Genomic DNA, 20,424 nt, shown 5'->3' on the forward strand with positions numbered 1-20,424 from the left:
AAAAAAACGGGTGCGACGCGATGCCCGCGATTTCCCATAGGGATCAATGTTGAAAGTGTGATTGGACGCGATTTTACTGTTCAATGCCCGCCATTTTTTCTATAGGAAACAATGTTAAATGGGCCACAGAGCCCTAATAGTCCCCCTGAAGTCTGAAATGGCCCCCACAATTGTTAACGCCACCCCACGATCAACGTGAACCCGAAGCGTGGCGAGCGCAGCGAGCCCGCGAGGGGCGGCGGTACGCGTCCTCCGACCTTTTCATACCCCCACTATCCACGTCGGCGTGGAGTTGAGAATAGAATAGTGTGGCGAGCGCAGCGAGCCACCGAGCCCGAAGCGTGGCGAGCGCAGCGAGCCCCGCGAGGGGACGCGGATACCTGTGAAGCCCGCGAAGGGACGCGTTTACCTGTGAAGGTATCCGCTGCGCTCGCCACGCTTCGGGCTCGGTGGCTCGCTGCGCTCGCCACACTATTCTATTCTCAACTCCACGCCGACGTGGATAGTGGGGGTATGAAAAGGTCGGAGGACGCGTACCGCTGCGCTCGCCACGCTTCGGGTTCACGTTGATCGTGGGGTGGCGTTAACAATTGTGGGGGCCATTTCAGACTTCAGGGGGACCATTTGGGCTCTGTGGCCCATTTAACATTGTTTTCTATGGAAAAATCGCGGGCATTGAGGCATTGAACAGTAAAATCGCGTCCAATCACACTTTTAACATTGTTCCCTATGATAAATCGCGGGCATCGCGTCGCACCCGTTTTTTAGTGCATTTGATGGCCGTGATGCCCGCGATGGGCGCCGTGCTAGGTAAAGAGTACCCATTTATCTATTGTTAAGGCTTAATACATCTGCCCCATTGACCTGTAATGTTTACCTTATATAGCAAATATAATCTATTTTACACAACATTTTTTTATTTGAATTTTTATATCAAATGTGAGTGACGTTGACATTTTTAGCGGCTATGTTGGCACTCAAAGGGTTAAGGAGTGTACACACTGAGTTTGGCAGGAGATTTTGGCTATAGTCATCTTCCAGTGTTTCTCCTGCTTTAAGATACCAATGTAAGTCAGTATCTCCTAGCATAGACAGACTGCAGGCAAGGCAATTTTGACTAGACCATAGACTGTCATTAGTTAAACAAAATTGCTGAGTAATCTCCAGTGCATCTTAGTCTAGTCAGAATTGCTTAGTCAAAACTGTCCATTAGCCAATATCTCTCAGTGTGTAGAAGGCTTTAGGTATTTTAGTAAAAAAATTAAGAGCTTTCTAACCGCTACATTTTTGGTCTGGCACTCCAAATAAATGAACCCAATTTGCCTATCCAGTGTAATGCAAAACAAATCATAATCAATACAAATCAAGATGTCTTGATAAAAGGTTTACAACCCTGAAACGTTGACCAGCAATCCTTGACTACGGACTGTGGTTTTGGGATGGTCTGAATGATGCCCCTTTTTTGGAGATAGAGATAGATAGATAGAGAGACCACCGCACTCGCCATTCCTAAGAATGGGGTGCAAACAGCACCCACGCTTTCCAGGTTGGGGTGCAGTGGCCTGTGAATACACTCTAGTAAATACAAATACAGGGGGCCCAGCAATCACTATTATAAACTAACTCACATTAACATAGAAATAATCAATTAAATAAATATGGTCACTGCAAGGCGTCTTTGGAGGCACCAGGGCAACTATTTGGGTATATTGGAAATGGCAGGTCTTTTGAGATTATATATATATATAAAATTTTAGTTTTCTTATTTTTACACATGTCACACAAAGGATCTGAATACAGAATAACAAAATGTGCCACTGATACAACAGCATGCACACAGCAGCGAAAGAAAACAAGGGGTATGGCTTTAGTGTTCAAAAGGTTAGAAAGGCTTGGTGATGGGTTAGTAGGGAGGACCACACAGTTCTCTATAGGACAGGAATAGTGCGCTGAGCACAATATAAAGTTTTATTACTGATAAATTCCACTTTAGAAACAGTTTACAAGGTGTGTAACATGCAGTGTGTTGCTGAGCATGATATGGGATATGGGATGCTTATGGCAATAGGATGATTTGTTTGCAAGGACATACTATAGCTGCATCCTTTAGAAACAGAAGAAATAGACCTATGACTACAGTGTATCTAGTATTTATGGACGAACTGAAACCAAAAAAAAAAATCAAAAGAAACTGAAAACATCCCTAAATGAGTAGCAGTAGTTTTAGCTGCATAGCAATTAGGCGTGGGCTGTAAAGAGCAGGGAACGGGGTCTCACCTTATCACTAGAACACAGCGTGTTAATCTTCTGCATCTGGGAGCTGTGCAACGATTGGATGTTTTCAATCTGTTTCTTCTGTTTAGTCAACATGTCTTCATATTCATTCTTTTTCATCTCAACCGCCCCTCGCTCTGCAGCTGCCCGGCGCATTCTGCCCTCCAGCTCCATAACTCGGTTCTAATAAAAAGCAAACAGATGCAGACAGCTCATCCAGCCATCTATTGCATATTGTAACCATGTCTATTTGGCTTTTGCAGCCAAAACCAAAAAGGGAAGGTTTACACTGACGGGTGCAATTGTTTTTCTGGCCCATATTAAACATTATAGCAATGGGAAACAATAACCCAGATAAATGACCTAATACAGAGTAGAGTTGTTGCCAATGCTATACTTTTATTACTATACTGCAGTATAGACTGTGTTACATTTGCTCACCTATGCCGGTCAGTCCAGAAGCCACAGAGCAGTTTCATCATTCATGTTAGAGAAACCATTCTGTGATCTCTGCTACACTGCGGATAGTGGGGGTTATTCAGGTTGATTAGCAAGGCTGCGAATTCGCAGCCTTGCGAGTCCACCAAACCCCGCCCGGCGAACGACCGCTCCCCCGATGCCAAAGTGCGGCTTCGCCCGAACAGCTGTGATTGGATGTTTTATGCAAAACATCCATTCGCATGGCTCGGGTAACCGCCCACATCTTTCGATGGTCACCGACCATCGAATGATGTTTAGCGTGCACGCATATATAAAGTGACTTTCCAGTTACTTACATTTGCGTGCACGCTGGCGTGGATATAGGCGGGCAGCTGACATCCGGTGATGTCAGCTACCCGCCCCCCACACCCGCGTCACTGCCTCATTACCATGAGAACACCCAGCGTTCTCATGGGAACGCCCATGGAACGCTGGGCGTTCCCATATGGTAATGGGGCAGCCCGGCTCCCCCCGCCCATCTTCGCCATAGGTGCGTGCACCCGGCGAACCGAAAGGTTGCCGTGGGTACACGCACCATACGCCTGCACATGCGCAGATACCCGTCTGCGCATGTGCAGACGCGCAACATCGGTACTGCGTGCGAAAGCACGCAGGACCGATGAGATCTGAATAAGGCCCAGTTTGCGCTTAATGATACAACAAGTCACCCTCCTTTTTACCTAGTGCAGCACAGTACAACACACAGCACTGCACAGCAATATCAGCACTGTGGGCCTTATTCTAGTTCACTCTCTGACAAAATCCTTCTTAGATGGACAAAACCATGTGCACTGCAGGGGGGCAGATGTAAAATGTGCAGAGAGAATTAGATTTGGGTGAGTTATTTTGTTTCTGTGCAGGGTAAATACTGACTGCTTTATTTTTTCATTGCAATATAGATCTCACTTAAGGCCCATACACACTTGACGATTTTCACCTGAAAATCGTTCAAAACAGCCGTTTTGAGCGATTTTCAATTGAAAATTGCCTAGTGTGTATGCCCCACAGATTGCCTCCTAGCGATGATGCGCGCTCCCGCATCATCGCTAGCGAGGTCCCACGTCGGCTGGTTTTACCAGCATGCCAGCGATGATGGATGGTTTTTTATCCATCATCGCTGTATGTGTACGCTGCACGGGCTGAAAGATTAACCACTTTCAGCCCGTGTGCCGCCCCGCCGCCTCCCCCTGCTCCCTCCCCCCTCCCCCTGCTCCCAGCACGGAGACGGAGCAGTGGGGAAAAGAGACTCACTGTCACTGCCGTCTGCCAGCAGCCGCAGCAAGCCCGCCGCCACGCAGCAGCTCTCGGTCCCCCCTGTCACCGTGACCTGTCCTCCTCTCAGCACTCGGTGCCGGCGGCAAAGTGCTCCCAAGTGTCCCCCTGCTGACGCAGCTTCACTGCCACCAATGCAAGGTGTCCATATATATATATATATATATATATATATATATATATATATATATATATATATATATATATATATATATATATATATATATATATATATATATATATATAACCACTGACACCAATGCAAGGCTTCCTAATATATATATATATATATATATATATATATATCTGTGGGCTAATCTTTGTATAAGTCAGCCGAGAGAGCACACACCAGAAAAGTTCAGCAAAAGATAAATGGTTTAATACATCACCATTATTATATAAAGCAGGTCGACGTTTCGGACTAGGCACAGTCCTTTTTCAAGACAATCAACAATGTCACACAACAGCTCAGCAGCAATGCAGGAGGCACACATTGCCTCCTGCATTGCTGCTGAGCTGCTTTATATAATAATGGTGATGTATTAAACCATTTATCTTTTGCTGAACTTTTCTGGTGTGTGCTCTATCGGCTGACTTATACAAAGATTAGCCCACAGACTTATATATGGTACACTTGTGGTACCCTAAGTGAAGCACCCCACTGTTGTCTATCATCCTGATTGGGAGTGCGGACCTACCTACTATATATATATATATATATATATATATATATATATATATATATATATATATATATATATATATATATATATATATATATATATATATATATATATATATATATATATATATATATATATATATATATATATATATATATATATATATATATATATATATATATATATATATATATATATATATATATATACTGTATATATATATATATATATATATATATATATATATCTATATATATATCTATATATATGTGTATATGTATATATAGATCCGGTATGGAATCCCGGCGGTCGGAATCCCGACCGCCGAAATCCTAACAAGGGGGGACGTGGATTGCCCCCCCTTGCGGGCTCGCCACGCAGCGGGCCCGGTGCCTCGCTACGCTCGGCGCGCTAATTTATTCTCCCTCTATGGGTGTCGTGGACACCCACGGAGGGAGAAAGTTTCAGGATTTCGGCGGTCGGGATTCCAGCGTCGAGATTTTGACCGCCGGGAATCCGACCGCCAGGAAATTAACCGCATCCCATATATATACCCACCAATGTATATTATAGCGGTAACGGCCAGGGCGGCGTTTACCTGATCGCTGGGCTCCCAATATACGCAGCCCAGCGATCAGTTCTGAATCAGGACCCAAGAACAGAAACGCACTGAAATTAAAGGGCCCCTGCTCCCACTCTTGGAATATAAACCCCGCCCATTATGTAAATATCCTTTTATAATGAAAGATTTTCATCAAAGTCTTTCGCCGGCTGAAAATCTCTCGCTCTTTAGTGAAAATAGCTCAGTGTGTACGAACTACTTTGGTGAAAGATATATCTTTCAGAGATTTTGGCAAAGTCTTTTGAAATGAAAATCTTTAAGTGTGTATGGGCCTTTAGATTAGGGTGGGGTTTTACTTCAAATTCTCTCTGCACAAGTAACATCTGCCCTACCTGCAGTGCACATGGTTTTGTCCATCCAAGAAGGAATTTGTCAGAAAGAGTGAACTAGAATAACCCCCTGTGTGCTGAGCGATCTGTCAGGGCCAATGTTCTCCAGTGAGAACACTGGCCCTGACCGGCGATTAACTAGTTTAATATCCAGCAATGCCCCAATAGTCTGCAGTACTGGGTGTCAGAGCAGCTGTGCTTTGCACCACCGCTCATTACTGTACAAAACAAATAAATGAAATAAACTAAATTGGGCTGTTAGACTGCCCCCTTAGAAAAAGGTGCCTGCTCCTGTCTGGCACGAAAGCAAACTGGTGGGTCGGAGGTTGGGGGAATTATGGGGAACTGGGAGACTAAAGGTGCCCGTACACTTATACAATTTGGGTCTTTTTCACCTGATTCCGATGGATCGGGCTGAGAAAATCGGGTGCAAAGCAAAGTTCTCAAATCCTATGTGCCTTACCTCAGATTCTGATACGATGCGCGGTCCTGTGTGCATTGGATCGGATCCAGAGATTGCATAAGCTGCACATAACATTTATCTGATCCAGCAATACTATATCATATGCTAAAGGACAACATACAATGTAATTGTACTTGTTTCCTAGCACGGCGCCCACGATTTTGATCTTATTACATCTTATACAATCGCATCGCATGCAATATAGCGGCATGCGATGCGATTTTTAATTGTACAAGCACCGTAATGGGTGCTTACAATGTTAAATGCACCCCCATTGTCAACGCCACCCCCACTATCAACGCCAACCCGAAGCGTGGCGAGCGGCGGCGGTACGCGTCCTCCGACCTTTTCATACCCCCACTATCCACGTCGGCGTGGAGTTGATTTTAGATAGTGTGGCAAGCGCAGCGAGGGGACACGGATTACTTTACATGTATTACATGTCCCCTCGCGGGGCGCGCTGCACTCGCCACGCTTCGGGCTCGTATTCCGCGTCTGTTTGCCACGCTCCGGGCTCGGTGGCTCGCCACACTATCTAAAATCAACTCCACACCGACGTGGATAGTGGGGGTATGAAAAGGTCGGAGGACGCGTACCGCCGCCGCTCGCCACGCTTTGGGTTGCCGTTGATAGTGGGGGTGGCATTGACAATGGGGGTGCATTTAACATTGTAAGCACCCATCAGGGTGCTTGTACAATTAAAAATCGCATTGCATTGCATGCCATGCAATGCTATGCGATATTTCATTGTACAGGCACTCCTGTTAATTTAACATGAATATCGCATCGCACACCACTAAGTATGGTATGCGATGGGCGCCGTGCTAGGAAACAAGCACCAATGTATTTTGAAGAGTGCCCAACTGCGGCTCCCTGGTAGAAAGTCATCAAGGTATCGCATTCGAAACCACGGATAAGTGTATGTCCAGCTTAAGCTTTGTGGGAATTTAAAATTAAACTTTTGGTGCCTGCCTCTCCAGCCACTGTAATACGTCCTGAGGCCGCTAGTGGACCAAAAAACTAAATACATTCTCTTACAAATCCTGGACCTCCAGCAACTTTGACCTTACTATAAAATGACCCCATTGAATGAATCTTCAATGTAACCAAAACCACGTGAAGTACATTGCTGGTAAGTGTCCTACCTGTAGTTCCATACATCGAGTGCTTGTAAGCCAGTAATGTACACCCAATACACATACACATGCTAGAAGCACAGCGATGAGAAGAGGCGGGGACTTCATTCCTCTGCGGCCAGCTTTCATTACCATCATATGAAAAGCAGCTCCCAAGACCTAAGTGGTAAATTGAGAACAATGTATCAAGATTTGTGATAAGTCCTTTACCTAGGCAAATGTAAGCAGGGCAGTTGTCAGACAATTCAAACTGTGTTGATACCATTCTCTAGAATATTCATATTAACAGGAATTAAAGGTCCAAACTCCTAACCCCCCCCCTTCAGATAGGTACAAAGCAACAGGTTTATTTTTGTGCACATACCTGGATTTAGGCGATTCGTCACTTTTCACCAGATTCAGATGAGAAATCGGATGAAAAGTGACCAAATCGCATTTGTTTGACATCAGGTCCAATGCAATGCGCGGCCTCATGCACATCACATCGGGGCCGGAAGATTACACCTGCCGCATAATAGATTTATTGTGTCACCAAGGCTTGGCTGGGATTGCATACAATACATTCCATGCAAAATGACTGCACATGGTGTATAGTACGCAGTCCTGCCACCCAGGAGGTTCCTAGGTTGTTCATGGGGGTTGTCGCAGGTGATGCTCCCCTCAGAGCACTAACCCTAGTGTATGGGCACCTTAAAAGCACAATTAAATTCTAGGAAATGCAGAAGAATAAGCACAGCCGAGAATTTCCGTACAGCTGATGGTGGCTGCCAGGTGACAATACCATGGAAGCAAATCTAAATGAAACACAAACACAGAACCTCATTTAAATAAACATTAAAAATAAATTAGTCAAGATAATACTAAAGTAATCAAGCCGGAAAAAAACAACAACTTTGAAAAAAATGCACACTTCATCAGGAGCTAGACACCCCTACAGATACTTTGTTTTGGACTAGTATATCATTTACCAAGCCTTGAGCATGCATCTTTAGAGATAATAGAGATTGCACCAAGCACAACCATTCTTCCTACACTCATCTTACTTGGTTTTTAAGTTGAACAAGATAGAAAATAACAAAAGGCTGAGACATTATTTCAAAGTTGATCTATTTGTTTCACAAACAGTAAAGTACAAGTAAATATGAGTCTATTGTCTTTCTGATAAGAGTTGCCACATTGCCTGAAGAGAATTGGATCTTGTTGTTGCAGTCTATGTGGAATGTTTTATTTAGACGATAACCCACACCTTTTGTTGTATATACAAGCGTATACCAGGATATTACAAAATAAAAGTAGAATACCAGGTAGACAATGTGAAATCAGGAGGCGAGTAAAAGCATGGAGGTTATAAACACATGCATAAAATATTCTAAATGTGTAGGGGCCCATACATCTATGGACCAACTCCCCATTGTGCAGGCACCGATGCAAACAGACATAAAGCCTAGTGAATGGTAGGCAAAGATTATCGGCAATCTTCAATAGAATGACCATTAAGGGACATACACACAGGGCAATTTTATCCCCAATTCTAAGTGATCTGTCTAGAGCGCTTAGAAATTAAGCACGGATCGCTCCATGGGGGTTATTCTGCTTCACTCGCAAAGGCAAATTAACTCTCTAATGGACAAAGCCCATGTGCACTGCAGGTAGAGAGAGAGTGCAGAGAGAGTTACATGTGCAGAGAGTTAGATTTGGGTCAGGTGTGTACTTCAAACCAATATCTATATCGCAGTGTAAAAATAGAGCAGCCAGTATTTACCCTGCACAGAAACAAAATAACAACCAAAAACACATCTAAAAGATCCATACACACTGGCCGATTATGCCCAGCGTGTATGGACAGCAATGATCGCTATCATCGCTGGGGGGAAAGCCACTCCGTGCTTACAAACTGTGCGGCTTTCCCCCTGCCCAGTCAGCATGGGGAGGACAGCTTTGCATAGTGCAGTGCTATGCAAAGCAGTCTTCAAAAGTTGCTCATCTGCTGGTAATACCAGCAGGTGAGCGGCTTTCCCAGCGATGATGCGGGAGCGCTCATCACTGCTCATCACCGGGCCATACACACTAAGCGGCTTTCAGCTCAAAGTCACCCAGTGTGTATGGGCCTTTACTCTCTCTGCACATGTTACATCAACCCAACCTGCAGTGCATATGGTTTTGCCCATTAGACAGTGAATTTGCCATTGTAAGTAAACCAGAATAACCCCCCATGTGTATGGCCCCAGGCGACGGCTATGCACGGCCAAACCAGCTAGACCCTGGGATTCTGTCTATAAACAATAGGCAACACCCCGCTCAGCACCTCAGCACACATCGCAGGTGCATCTCGTGCTGAACAATCAATGCTTAGCATGACGCTCAGCACGGAGCATGTACAGGTCTTAAGACTCTACCACTTGCAGATCTTAATTTTTTGGTCATAATCAGCACATTGAGGAGTTTTAACATGTTGGATTACCCAAATCCCTCAAATTATGTATCAACAGAACGGGAAATTGCATGATGTATGGGCCCAATAAGTTAAATAGGTGAAAAGTATAGTATGAAAATTCTGACAAACCAAGAACTTTTACCCTAAAAGGTACCCACACACCAGAAAGATCTGTGATCTTAACATTTCCACTGAACTCCCTGTCACATTCCAGGACAAAAATTTTTGTGCAAATGGGACCTACACATGTGGTTTCAGGGCATTTTTTAAGCGATCTAACTAGATCGCTTAGAATATGCCCCTACATCACGCCATGTGTAGGGGCCAAAGTGATAGTGATGTGCGGCCCCACGCGCCGCTATTGCCCAGTGATTAATATCCAGCATAAATCTAGTTTTGTGTTGAATGCCTGAGTGCTTGAGCATGCTCGAATACCCAGGCGCCTGACCAAACTCACCTGAGCCCACAAACGTGGCCAAATGCCTTTAAACTCCAAAATACCCGACTGCGTCCAAACTCCACCGAGCATGCAAATGCAGCCAAATGCCCAAATCTACGAGCACAGGAACTTGCCACCACACCCGAGTGGGTGAACACACCCAAACTACCAAATCCATGAGCGCCTGGGCTTGGATTTGCCTAAATGCACCAAGCACATGTCCACCAAATGCACACGTTACTAGTTTCACATAAGAGTGTAAGATCTGCAATTCCCAGCATACTGGTCATTAGTAGCCTCTTTAGATCACTTGAGCAGCATATAAGATCATAAAATCCATCACGGTACTCGTGTAGTTTCACGGCGCCAGTATGGCGCCGTGCGTCTGAGTCCCCTTGCGCCGTGAAACTACACAAGTACCTCCATCGGCAGCACATAAGATCATAAAATCAATCACTTGTGCAGCACATAAGATCATAAAATCCATCACTTGTGCAGCACATAAAATCATAAAATCCATCCGCGCATCGGATTATTATCTTACCAAAACAACTCATGATGTGCACAAAAACACACACAATGCATTGTACAAGCCGTCCTAATCGTGCATTCGGCCCTGAAAACAGTCTAATGTATGGCAAGTTTAACTGTACACAAATGTCATATGAGCAAGTCTTTATAGGATACATGAAAGAATGTAGGAAGAACCTTACTCCGAAATAAACAATCCATTGTTCTCCATGGGATACAAAGCTCCTACATGTAGATCAAAGACTAGGAATTTGGGATTTTTTCCAGCCGCAGAGCAATATTAGACACAATGATAGCTAGAAATACTGTATTTTAGAATCAGATTTATTCACACAATTTTTTTTAAAATTGTAAACACATTATTTTGCTTATATTACTTAAGTGAAAAAGACTCTTCAATAATTCACAAATAAATGAAGATCTCCCTTAAAAAATCCATTATAGCAAGTAACGTTTAGGTCACATTTTCTCCCGAACAATCATTTCACCTTTCTTAACCCCTCTGCTGTGTAATTTGCCGATTAAACACACAAAGCCACTTGTCAACATGGCTTCAGTCGCAGACCATCTCAGGTGTCCCACATTATCTGTGTCAAACCCTCATACACTGTAAGCTTCTATGAACAAAGTCTGCATTACTATTGTGCCTTCATGCTACAGCATGTAATAGTAAAACATGTGTATGTGTAATAGTAAGAGAGGACCCCCAATATAAGGGAAAACTAGACGGAGTTAGGTCATGATGCATCATGGTACCTTAAGTGGTCATATAAACGTGCAGTGCAATATATATACTATGATATTATAATTTTTTAATTAGACACAAATATTATTTTTTCTTCATTTAAAATGTATAATAGATTTTATGAGTTAGGCCACAGGTTCTCAAAATCGGTCCTCATGACCCCACAGTGCATGTTTTAGAGGTATCCTTACAGAATTAAGTGAAATAATTAGCTCCACCTGTGGATCTTTTAAAATGTGTAAGTCATTAATGAGTGCACCTGTCAGGTGACCTGGAAAACGTGATCTGTGTGTGGTCCTGAGGACAGCATTTGAGAACCACTGAGATAGGCGAAAGTATAGGAGACTATGGGGTAAATGTAATAGGATGAGAGAATCAGGAAGTGAGAGATTTGCAAAACCAGTTTGATTTTGCAGTGTAAATGATTGCCGCTTTAAAAAAACTGGAGATTTCTTATCAAATCTCTCACCTTTTGAATCTGTCATCCTATTAAAATTTCATCCATTGGGGTCGATCCTATTAGCGCCGAAGGGTGTGAGGTGCCATTTAAACGCTGAAAACGGTACCCGAATTAAGCGGATCTCGCACCCTTCGCTTGCCCGAATTCACTTAAAATTGCTCGCACTCCTATGGAGGGGCGAGCACTTTTAAGAGAATTCAGTCAGCTGTAAAGTGAGCCTGGAGCAGTGATTATTCGCGAGTGCAAATCATCTGCACCTAATAGGATCGACATCCACTGATTCCAGAAGTCATTGTGGGCATGATTCTGAGGTAAGAGTAAAGAGTAAAGAGCAAAGAACTACACCCATGCCATGCTACACTGCAGATAAGGCAGATCCAGGAGTTAGTTAAAATACAGGCAGTCGGGATGCCAGCCAGAATACTGGTGCCGGTCTACAACACGGAACAGAATGCAGACACCGGAATCCCAACATCCGACATCCCGATTGTAAGTATGCAGGTTTCATAGCATTAGGCTGGAGGGGGGAATGGTGGTTTAAGGTTAATACATGGTGGGGGGGCTAGGGTTAAACATTAAAAAGGGGAGTTAGGGGCAGGTTGCAGGGAATCTGGCTTCAGGTAGGGAGGGTTAGGGTACGAGCGCCTGTCCATTGGGATGCTGGCATCGGTCTTCTGACTGATGTCATCCCAAGAGCGGATCACAGGTATGTATTCCACAGATAGAACAATACTGTGGGGCATGGAGAAGTGAATGGTTGGTGTCAGTGTGACCCTGTCTCCGCAGTACAATGCTACAATTTACATGAGTTTGCAGTGGGGCAAGAGAACAAGGGCACAAATCACATCACCAAACCACAAAACAGGAAGGCTGATCTAATCTGCGAGGGATTAAGCAGAGTACCACGATTTGGAGGAGCTTCCCCAACACTCACCAGGAAAGTAATGAAGTATGCAGGATGGCATGCACGGATTCCTTCCAAAATACTACGTTTAAAGCATGCAACTCTTAAAGCATATGTAAAGTTACATGTGCACTTTATAAGCACTGGGTAATACATTGTAAAAGGAAATCGACATGGGTGAGCGGTGAAAGAGAGCAGGGCTTCCTGCTCGCTGTCACCACTCACCCTGTCAGTATTCAACTGACCCCCCTCATACGCAGATTCCCCCTCGCTCCGTTTTTTGAGCAGCGATACTCTCGGCTAAATACAGTGGGTTCACTGCATTAGCCGCGGGTCTCGCTGTTTGGGGGAATCCATTCCCCCGGAACGTTAAATAGGGCGAGCGGCCAGCGAGGGGGTTAAATAGCAAAGATCGCTGGTTTTCTGCGATCCTCGCTGTTTGACCCCCTCGCCGTCCGCGGCAAGTGGCATTGAATACCTGCCATTGTGTTGATCAGCGCTAGGCCAAGTAATAACATTTTAATTCATACGTTTATTAGGTTTACAGGAATATAATTATTGTCTGAAAAAAACACAATGCAGGTACAAATGTGTTTTTAAGTGTTACATTTTACGTCAAACACCACTACTAATGCATTATTAATCTTTCTCTAAAGATTAAACAGCACTTTAGATAATGTATAATCAATCATTCGCATCAGTGCCTGTCCCAGTGGAGACTTTCACACACCAACATTAAACATAACAGAATGCTTCAGGAGTATGGCCAACAATAGGAGAACATACAAACCCCAAACAGACAGTGGTGCTCACAATAAGGTGCATGGACCCAGCAGTATAAGCGGCAATGCTAGGAACACTGGCATTCATGTAAAAAATGATAGGTTGTTTTGTATTGGATACTAGTCCAGTATAATGAGTCTGGCATCCCAATACCTTCACATGACCTGCTCTAGAACTCTGAGTACATCAGGATCCTCACGCTGGGATTAAGATAGCCGGGATCCTTATTGATAAGTATGCAGATCTAGCAAGCAGGCAGCCGAGGAGTTTAGGTTTAGGCACCAGTGAGGGGTACTTGGGGGTTAGGCTTAATCACTAGCGGGACAGTTGAGAGCAGGCTGCAGGGGAGTGTTAGGGCGCTATTGGGATTTCCACTAACTATTGTTTAGTTTCCCATGTTACTATGTGAAGGTTTGACACCTTAGAGCAGGGGTCAGGAACCTTTTTGACTAAGAGAGCCATGAAAGCAAAATATTTGGAAATTTATTTCAGTGAGAGCCATATAATATATTTTAAAAGTGAATTCAACTAAATGTCAGTATAAAACGCCTCTGAATTTATTCTTTTAAATAATGTTGTTATAATACTCACCATTAATGCGAGCAGTATAACACACATAATGCCCCCAGCAGTATACCCCACATAATGCCCCCAGCAGTATACCACACATAATGCCCCCAGCAGTATAACACACACATAATGCCCCCAGCAGTATAATAGAAGTGCACAGAATGCCACCAGCCGTATACCACACATAATGCCCCCAGCAGTATAACACACATAATGCCTCCAGCAGTATACCCCACATAATGCCCCCAGCAGTATACCACACATAATGCCCCCAGCAGTATAACACACACATAATGCCCCCAGCAGTATAATAGAAGTGCACAGAATGCCCCCAGCAGTATACCACACATAATGCCCCCAGCAGTATAACACACATAATGCCTCCAGCAGTATACCCCACATAATGCCCCCAGCAGTATACCACACATAATGCCCCCAGCAGTATACCACACATAATGCCCCCAGCAGGAACACAGATAATGCCCCCAGCAGTATAACACACATAATGCCTCCAGCAGTATACCCCACATAATGCCCCCAGCAGTATACCACACATAATGCCCCCAGCAGTATACCACACATAATGCCCCCAGCAGTATAACACACACATAATGCCCCCAGCAGTATACCACAGATAATGCCCCCAGCAGTATAACACACACATAATGCCCCCAGCAGTATAATAGAAGTGCACAGAATGCCCCCAGCAATATACCACACATAATGCCCCCAGCAGTATACCACACATGATGCCCCCAGCAGTATACCACACATGATGCCCCCAGCAGTATACCACACATAATGCCCCCAGCAGTATACCACACATAATGCCCCCAGCAGTATAATAGAAGTGCACAGAATGCCCCAGCACAAACTTACTGCTGTAAGTTACACTCACCGTCAGTGTCCAAAAGCCTCCAGCACCCGTGTGGCGCGCAGTGATTCCCCACGTGTCAGCAGAGGTGGGGAGCCTATCAGCGCGGCGGGCAGCCTGTCAGCACGGCGGGTGTGGGATGTAGCTGGAAGAGCCTACAGTACACACTGCGGCGTATCAGCTCTTCCACCCACATCCCCCCCCCCCCGCCGCCGCGCTGACAGCTCAATCCATTCCCCCGATGTCAGCCGCGTATCCTCATAGAAAGGGGATAAAAAATCAGGCAGTCTGCGAGCCATATGCAATCATCAAAAGAGCCACACCTGGCTCGCGAGCCATTGGTTCCCGACCCCTGCCTTAGAGGGTATTCTGTTCTTCTGACTGCATATTCAGCTTATTTGTATAAATCTGGGTTCACTCAGGCTGCAAAAAACCTTAATGCTCCAATACACTAAGCCAAGGTATCGCACGCAGCCTCGCATGCGAAACCTCAGCAACTACCTGCCGGGGTAAAATTGCATATGATACAATGTATGCTTCCCTTTGCATATGAATATAGAAGGAGGAAACTCACCATTGAATCTAAAAGGGGAAATTCAATTGTGGCATGCTCCCCTGCTGGGCATCTATTGGAGCTATTTAATTGGTACAGTATTGGATATATTGTACCTTTAGTCAAAATCATATTATTAAATATATTAGGCACTTATACTTAAATCAGTTTTCCTTAATCAAATCAATGCTGAAAATTATCTAAATAGAATCTAATCGTATTTAAAAATCAGAACCTGTTCATGCCACACCTAAAATATTTCAGCATTGCATAACCAAGACCACAGAAATGGCTCCAGTAATTAATAAACCAGGTGCAGCATGACTAATCATGACAGTATTAAAACAGTTTACACCTGCATTTCCCAGATACCTGTAAAACTGAAAAAGCTTTTGCATTTGAAATGTTTTGTTTTTTTCAAATACATACCTTTTGTGTTAAGGGAAAATAGTGAAAGCTCTATTCTTGTCCATTGATGGATTTGTAACATGCAAAGTGTTTTGATATACCACAGTTACTCAAAGACTAATCCTAAAAACTGCATATTGGCCCCCATTCAGATCCATACGCAGCCTTGCCAATATTGCAAGACTGCGCATGTGCACTGTACGATGTGCACGGGGTCCCCTTGTGAATGGACCATGCAAAGGATAGCCTTCGCTGGCAAGGTGATTGACAGGGGTCGGGCGCTGGGGAAAATGCAGGCATTGCCTGGCTGCTGAGGTCACTTGTGGTCGCCTCCTCCCCACGGCCTTCGCAGCACCGAGCGAACGTGCACAGCTGCGAACAAATTGTGTGTTATATTAAATCCATATATCTCCAACAGAATGACACCATTGTTTAAAAAGGCACCCACATATAGTAGAAGGTATTTTCTACTGATTAGCGTGTTCACTGGGCAATAATCTTAATTACAGAAAAACCATGGACCCCTAGTCTATGAGCAACTTCCATTTTGTGTAGAACTGTTCTGTGACACATGTATGGGATCAGTGGCTGAAGCATACGCTGATATTTGCAGTGCCATTTTGTTGACTCTGGCTGGCTTGTGGTTAGTTAGATCTCAAGTTGGTGCTATTATAATATACAAGTACAGAGACATCTTGCTGTAGCTTACGATTATATATATTGAGAATCTCTTCTCTCCCCCCCCCCCCCCGTCTAGATCGACCTCTCTCCCCCATGTATCAATGGTGGACAAAAATGGATTGAGCAACTTCCATTTGGTATTCTTTCAAAGGACAGGCCCACTTAGGGGGGTATTCAATCCCTGCCGCTATTTCCGAAATAGCGACAGGCGCCTATCGAATGCGGTCTTGCCCGACAGCATTGAAAAGGCAGATTGACAGAACGGGCCCGACTTTTTAAAGGCGTCAGGCATGTTTTGTCGATATCGTCCGTGAATCCCGAAACTCGACAATCCACGGCTGTTTACGCCGATCGCCAAGTGGGATATTGAAACCAGCCTGGTGATATGCTGTCAAACAAAACTGCTGTCGGGACAGATAGACAGTCGTGACCTGGAATTGAATACCCCCCCCTTAGTATTTCTTGGCTGGTGATCACCTGTGAAGATCCCCATGCGGCAGCCACATTTGAAAATAGGAGCCCCCCTTTCAAACATATATATATTTATTTCCTGCCAATTATTAAATCTTCTGCTTTTTGTCATACATATGTATTTAGTTCACTTTCTTGAGTTATGAGGAAATAAGCAAAATATAACCAGAAAAATAGACACCGCATCAACATTTTTTTAGTGACGACGATGGAATGTGACAAAAAACAACATGTGGGAAGGGGAAGCATATTGACAGGAAAACCATTTTTATGTGAAAGGGTTACATTTAAAGAGAAGCCATCAGGCAGGTCTGATACTGTAGGTCTGTGGTAGCCAACCCTAGTCCTCGAGAGCTACCAACAGTGCATGTTTTGCAGGTCTCCTCATAGAATCACAAGTGAGCTAATTAGCTCCATCTGTGTATCTTTTAAAATGTGTCAGTGAGTAATGAGTACACCTGTGCAGCAGCTAGGTTGCCTGGAAAATGTGAACGGTTGGTAGCTCTCGTAGGCTAGGGTTGGCTACCACTGCTGTAGGTGGAGAAAAAAAAGGGTCTATTTACAATATACATTGAAAAGAGCAGGTCAGGGGTTTGGTAGCTGAGTGACGGCTAGGACAGAATGCACTAAAACAGGTCTGGCAGGTCTGCAGACATGACATTCAGTTGCGTTTCAAGGTATCCTGCTGAAATAATAAAGAACTACATAATTATGGGCAGGGGTAAACAGACTCATCGTACTCCTGTATAAAGTATATCCTGTCATAAAGCTGTGAGAATATACTTTTCAAATTACAGTGACACCAATCTTATATTCCACCAGCTAGAATAATTCCCATATCATTAAATGAATACACCTAAGAAATTAAATTTGTATTGTATGTAGGAAAAGTATTACCAGCAGATGAGTGGCGTTGAGGACGGCTTTGCATAGCTCTGCGCTATGCAATGCAGTCTTCCCCCCCCTCCATCGGCGCCGGGCAGGGGGAAAGCCGCTCGGTGTGTATGCACTGAACGACTTTCCCCGCAAAGGTGATTGACATCATTGCTGTCCATACACAGTTTTCTGCATAAGTGATTGCAGCTGTAGGTTGAGACACAGTGAAAACAGTCGCAACATGTCTGCATTTGTCGCCACCCCATAATGCTCCCTGTCAATCACTGTGAAAAAAAATACCTCACTGCAACAGACAATGTTAAGGTACTTTAACACCTGCACAGAGCGCCAGTGGAGCGTGTACATGCTGCCAATAACCATTGCACACCATCAAAATTTTACAATACGTCATTATAAAACTTGTATAATTGTCCAACAGTAAAAAGAGGTTATTTTCCCTATCTGCACTTGAGCAACATCATGGAACAATCAATCATCCCCTCCCTGTATATCATGACAGAGAGAACAAATATTAGTGGGAGGCAAAAAGAATAGGCTGGAAAATTGGGAGGACTTTGCTCAATTTATAATGCCAGTATCATAGTTTAAACACATCACTGTCCGACTGCCATGGAGTCATACACTATACATACACTCCACAGCACTTGTGTCTGCAGAATGCAAAAGATTCACTCTATGGACCTGGCCTCACCATCCTACAAACAATGATGATACAATGCTAACCTCAAAATTTACACAAATGCTGCATATTTCCCAATAGAGACTGTGAAAAGTGGTTCACTTGGCCGGTAAAACAGGACAACAGATAGAAGTGGCCGGTGATTATGTGGGAGCGCGTATTATCACACATCGCCCGGCCATACACACACACACACACACACACACTCAAAGTAGCTCAAAACCTGAAAACAGCTACTTTAAGCTCAAAATTGCCTAGTCACTTGTGTATAAGCATTTAATCTGTAGAACAATGGAAAGGTGATGGTAAGCAGAGACAAATAAAGTCTATCACTCATGAAATAAGTAAACAGGAACTGCTGGACCCGGAATGTGAAATTAATGCTGTATTTGCATAAGCATTGCGAGCATTAGCAAAAGGACTGCACTGGTGAATTGTTCAGGAGTAACAGTTTAGAACAGATTGGACAAGCAGATTAAAAACTGGGACTGAGCACAAGTACCTGGCATGTAACATTATATGGGCTACAGCAGCAGGAGGTTAATGATTAGAAAAGGGTTGTCTGGTATGGCAAATTAACTTTTCAATTAAACCATGAAGATAGTAGGGGTAAGGATATGGAGAGAACAGCACTAAAGCCTGATGCTTAATGAGGATTTCTCTTTAGAATGTTTTAATGTCTGGGCCCTTTGATTTATGTGGACTTAGAATGTAGAATCCATGCCTAATAGAATGCAAGCTGTATTATGTGTAAAACATGGCCCCACAACTACTAACCTGGTACTCAGAATTTGTGTCTTGCCTTCAAGACAGCCCTCCCACTTTAAAAGAAATGACGTGGTCAAGGCGATTACAGAACCATTAAGTATTGGATATTATAGGCATTACTGTCCAAGTGTACCTAATCCCAGGCCACAACATTATAGAATACCCATAATTCATTACAATTGGAATATACTGTAGGTGGCCCAAGTGTACTTTTTCATTCGATGAATCACCTGAACATTTCAAGTGCTTTCACTGTTTACCAATCCAATGCCTATGCCCTTTGCACCACTAAACTCAAACATGAATTGCCTGGTTTTAGGAGCAATAAACGACTTGCAATCCCATGGCAATAAACCGCTTTGTGCTTTCAGGCAGTTGTGATGATGCTGATGAAACTGACTTTGTGCACCACAGGTTGGTTTGCAAGCAGTTTGGGGTCAGAATCAGAGAGGGACTGAAATTTAATCCTACTTGGAAGCAGCATTCACTAGATCTGATTTTTGGGAAAAAGACACCTCCAGCATGTAACTGCAATTCCCAGCACTGTGACCGACACAGACTGTCAGCTGAGCAACCCTCAGCTTGGACAATGGAAGCAGGGGCTGCTGGGCCACAAATACTGAGTGGTGATACGCATAACCCAGGGGTTCCCAATCTTTTTCTAATCACGGCACCCTAGAGTATCAGAATTTTTTCACGGCACCCCTAGGCCCCAAAAAATATATATCAAATTAAGTAGATTGTGTTTATATGTGCTTCTTAGGTTCAGTTATGTGGTAAAGGGAAGGATTTGGTTCTGATTGTACACATATTATGATTGGCAGCCACCAGCACTGGTTTTGTCCAGAAATAATTGATCATAAATAATTTGAATTGGTCCTGGACGACTAACCCGAGGCACCCCTGCAAGTGTCCCGAGGCACCCCAGGGAGCCTAGGCGCACAGTTTGGGAACCACTGGCATAACCC

At 44.0% G+C, this 20,424-nt stretch overlaps 1 protein-coding gene across 2 annotated transcripts in view; it reads right to left on the reverse strand.

Annotated features, from left to right (window-relative positions):
• Positions 1–20,424, reverse strand: part of GOLM1 (golgi membrane protein 1) — a 55,051-nt gene that overhangs the window by 23,605 nt on the left and 11,022 nt on the right. For both annotated transcript variants that reach the window (XM_083186438.1, XM_083186431.1), the window contains exons 2-3: positions 7,269–7,418; positions 2,278–2,457 (exon numbers count right to left, since the gene is read on the reverse strand). In XM_083186438.1, the coding sequence (XP_083042564.1) occupies positions 2,278–2,457; positions 7,269–7,397 (309 nt within the window). In that variant the 5' untranslated portion in view covers positions 7,398–7,418. The remainder of the gene's footprint in view (positions 1–2,277; positions 2,458–7,268; positions 7,419–20,424) is intronic.

This window comes from Crinia signifera, chromosome 1 (genome assembly GCF_055691185.1).
Source record: "Crinia signifera chromosome 1, ASM5569118v1, whole genome shotgun sequence".
In the NCBI taxonomy this organism is placed as follows: Eukaryota; Metazoa; Chordata; class Amphibia; order Anura; family Myobatrachidae; genus Crinia; species Crinia signifera.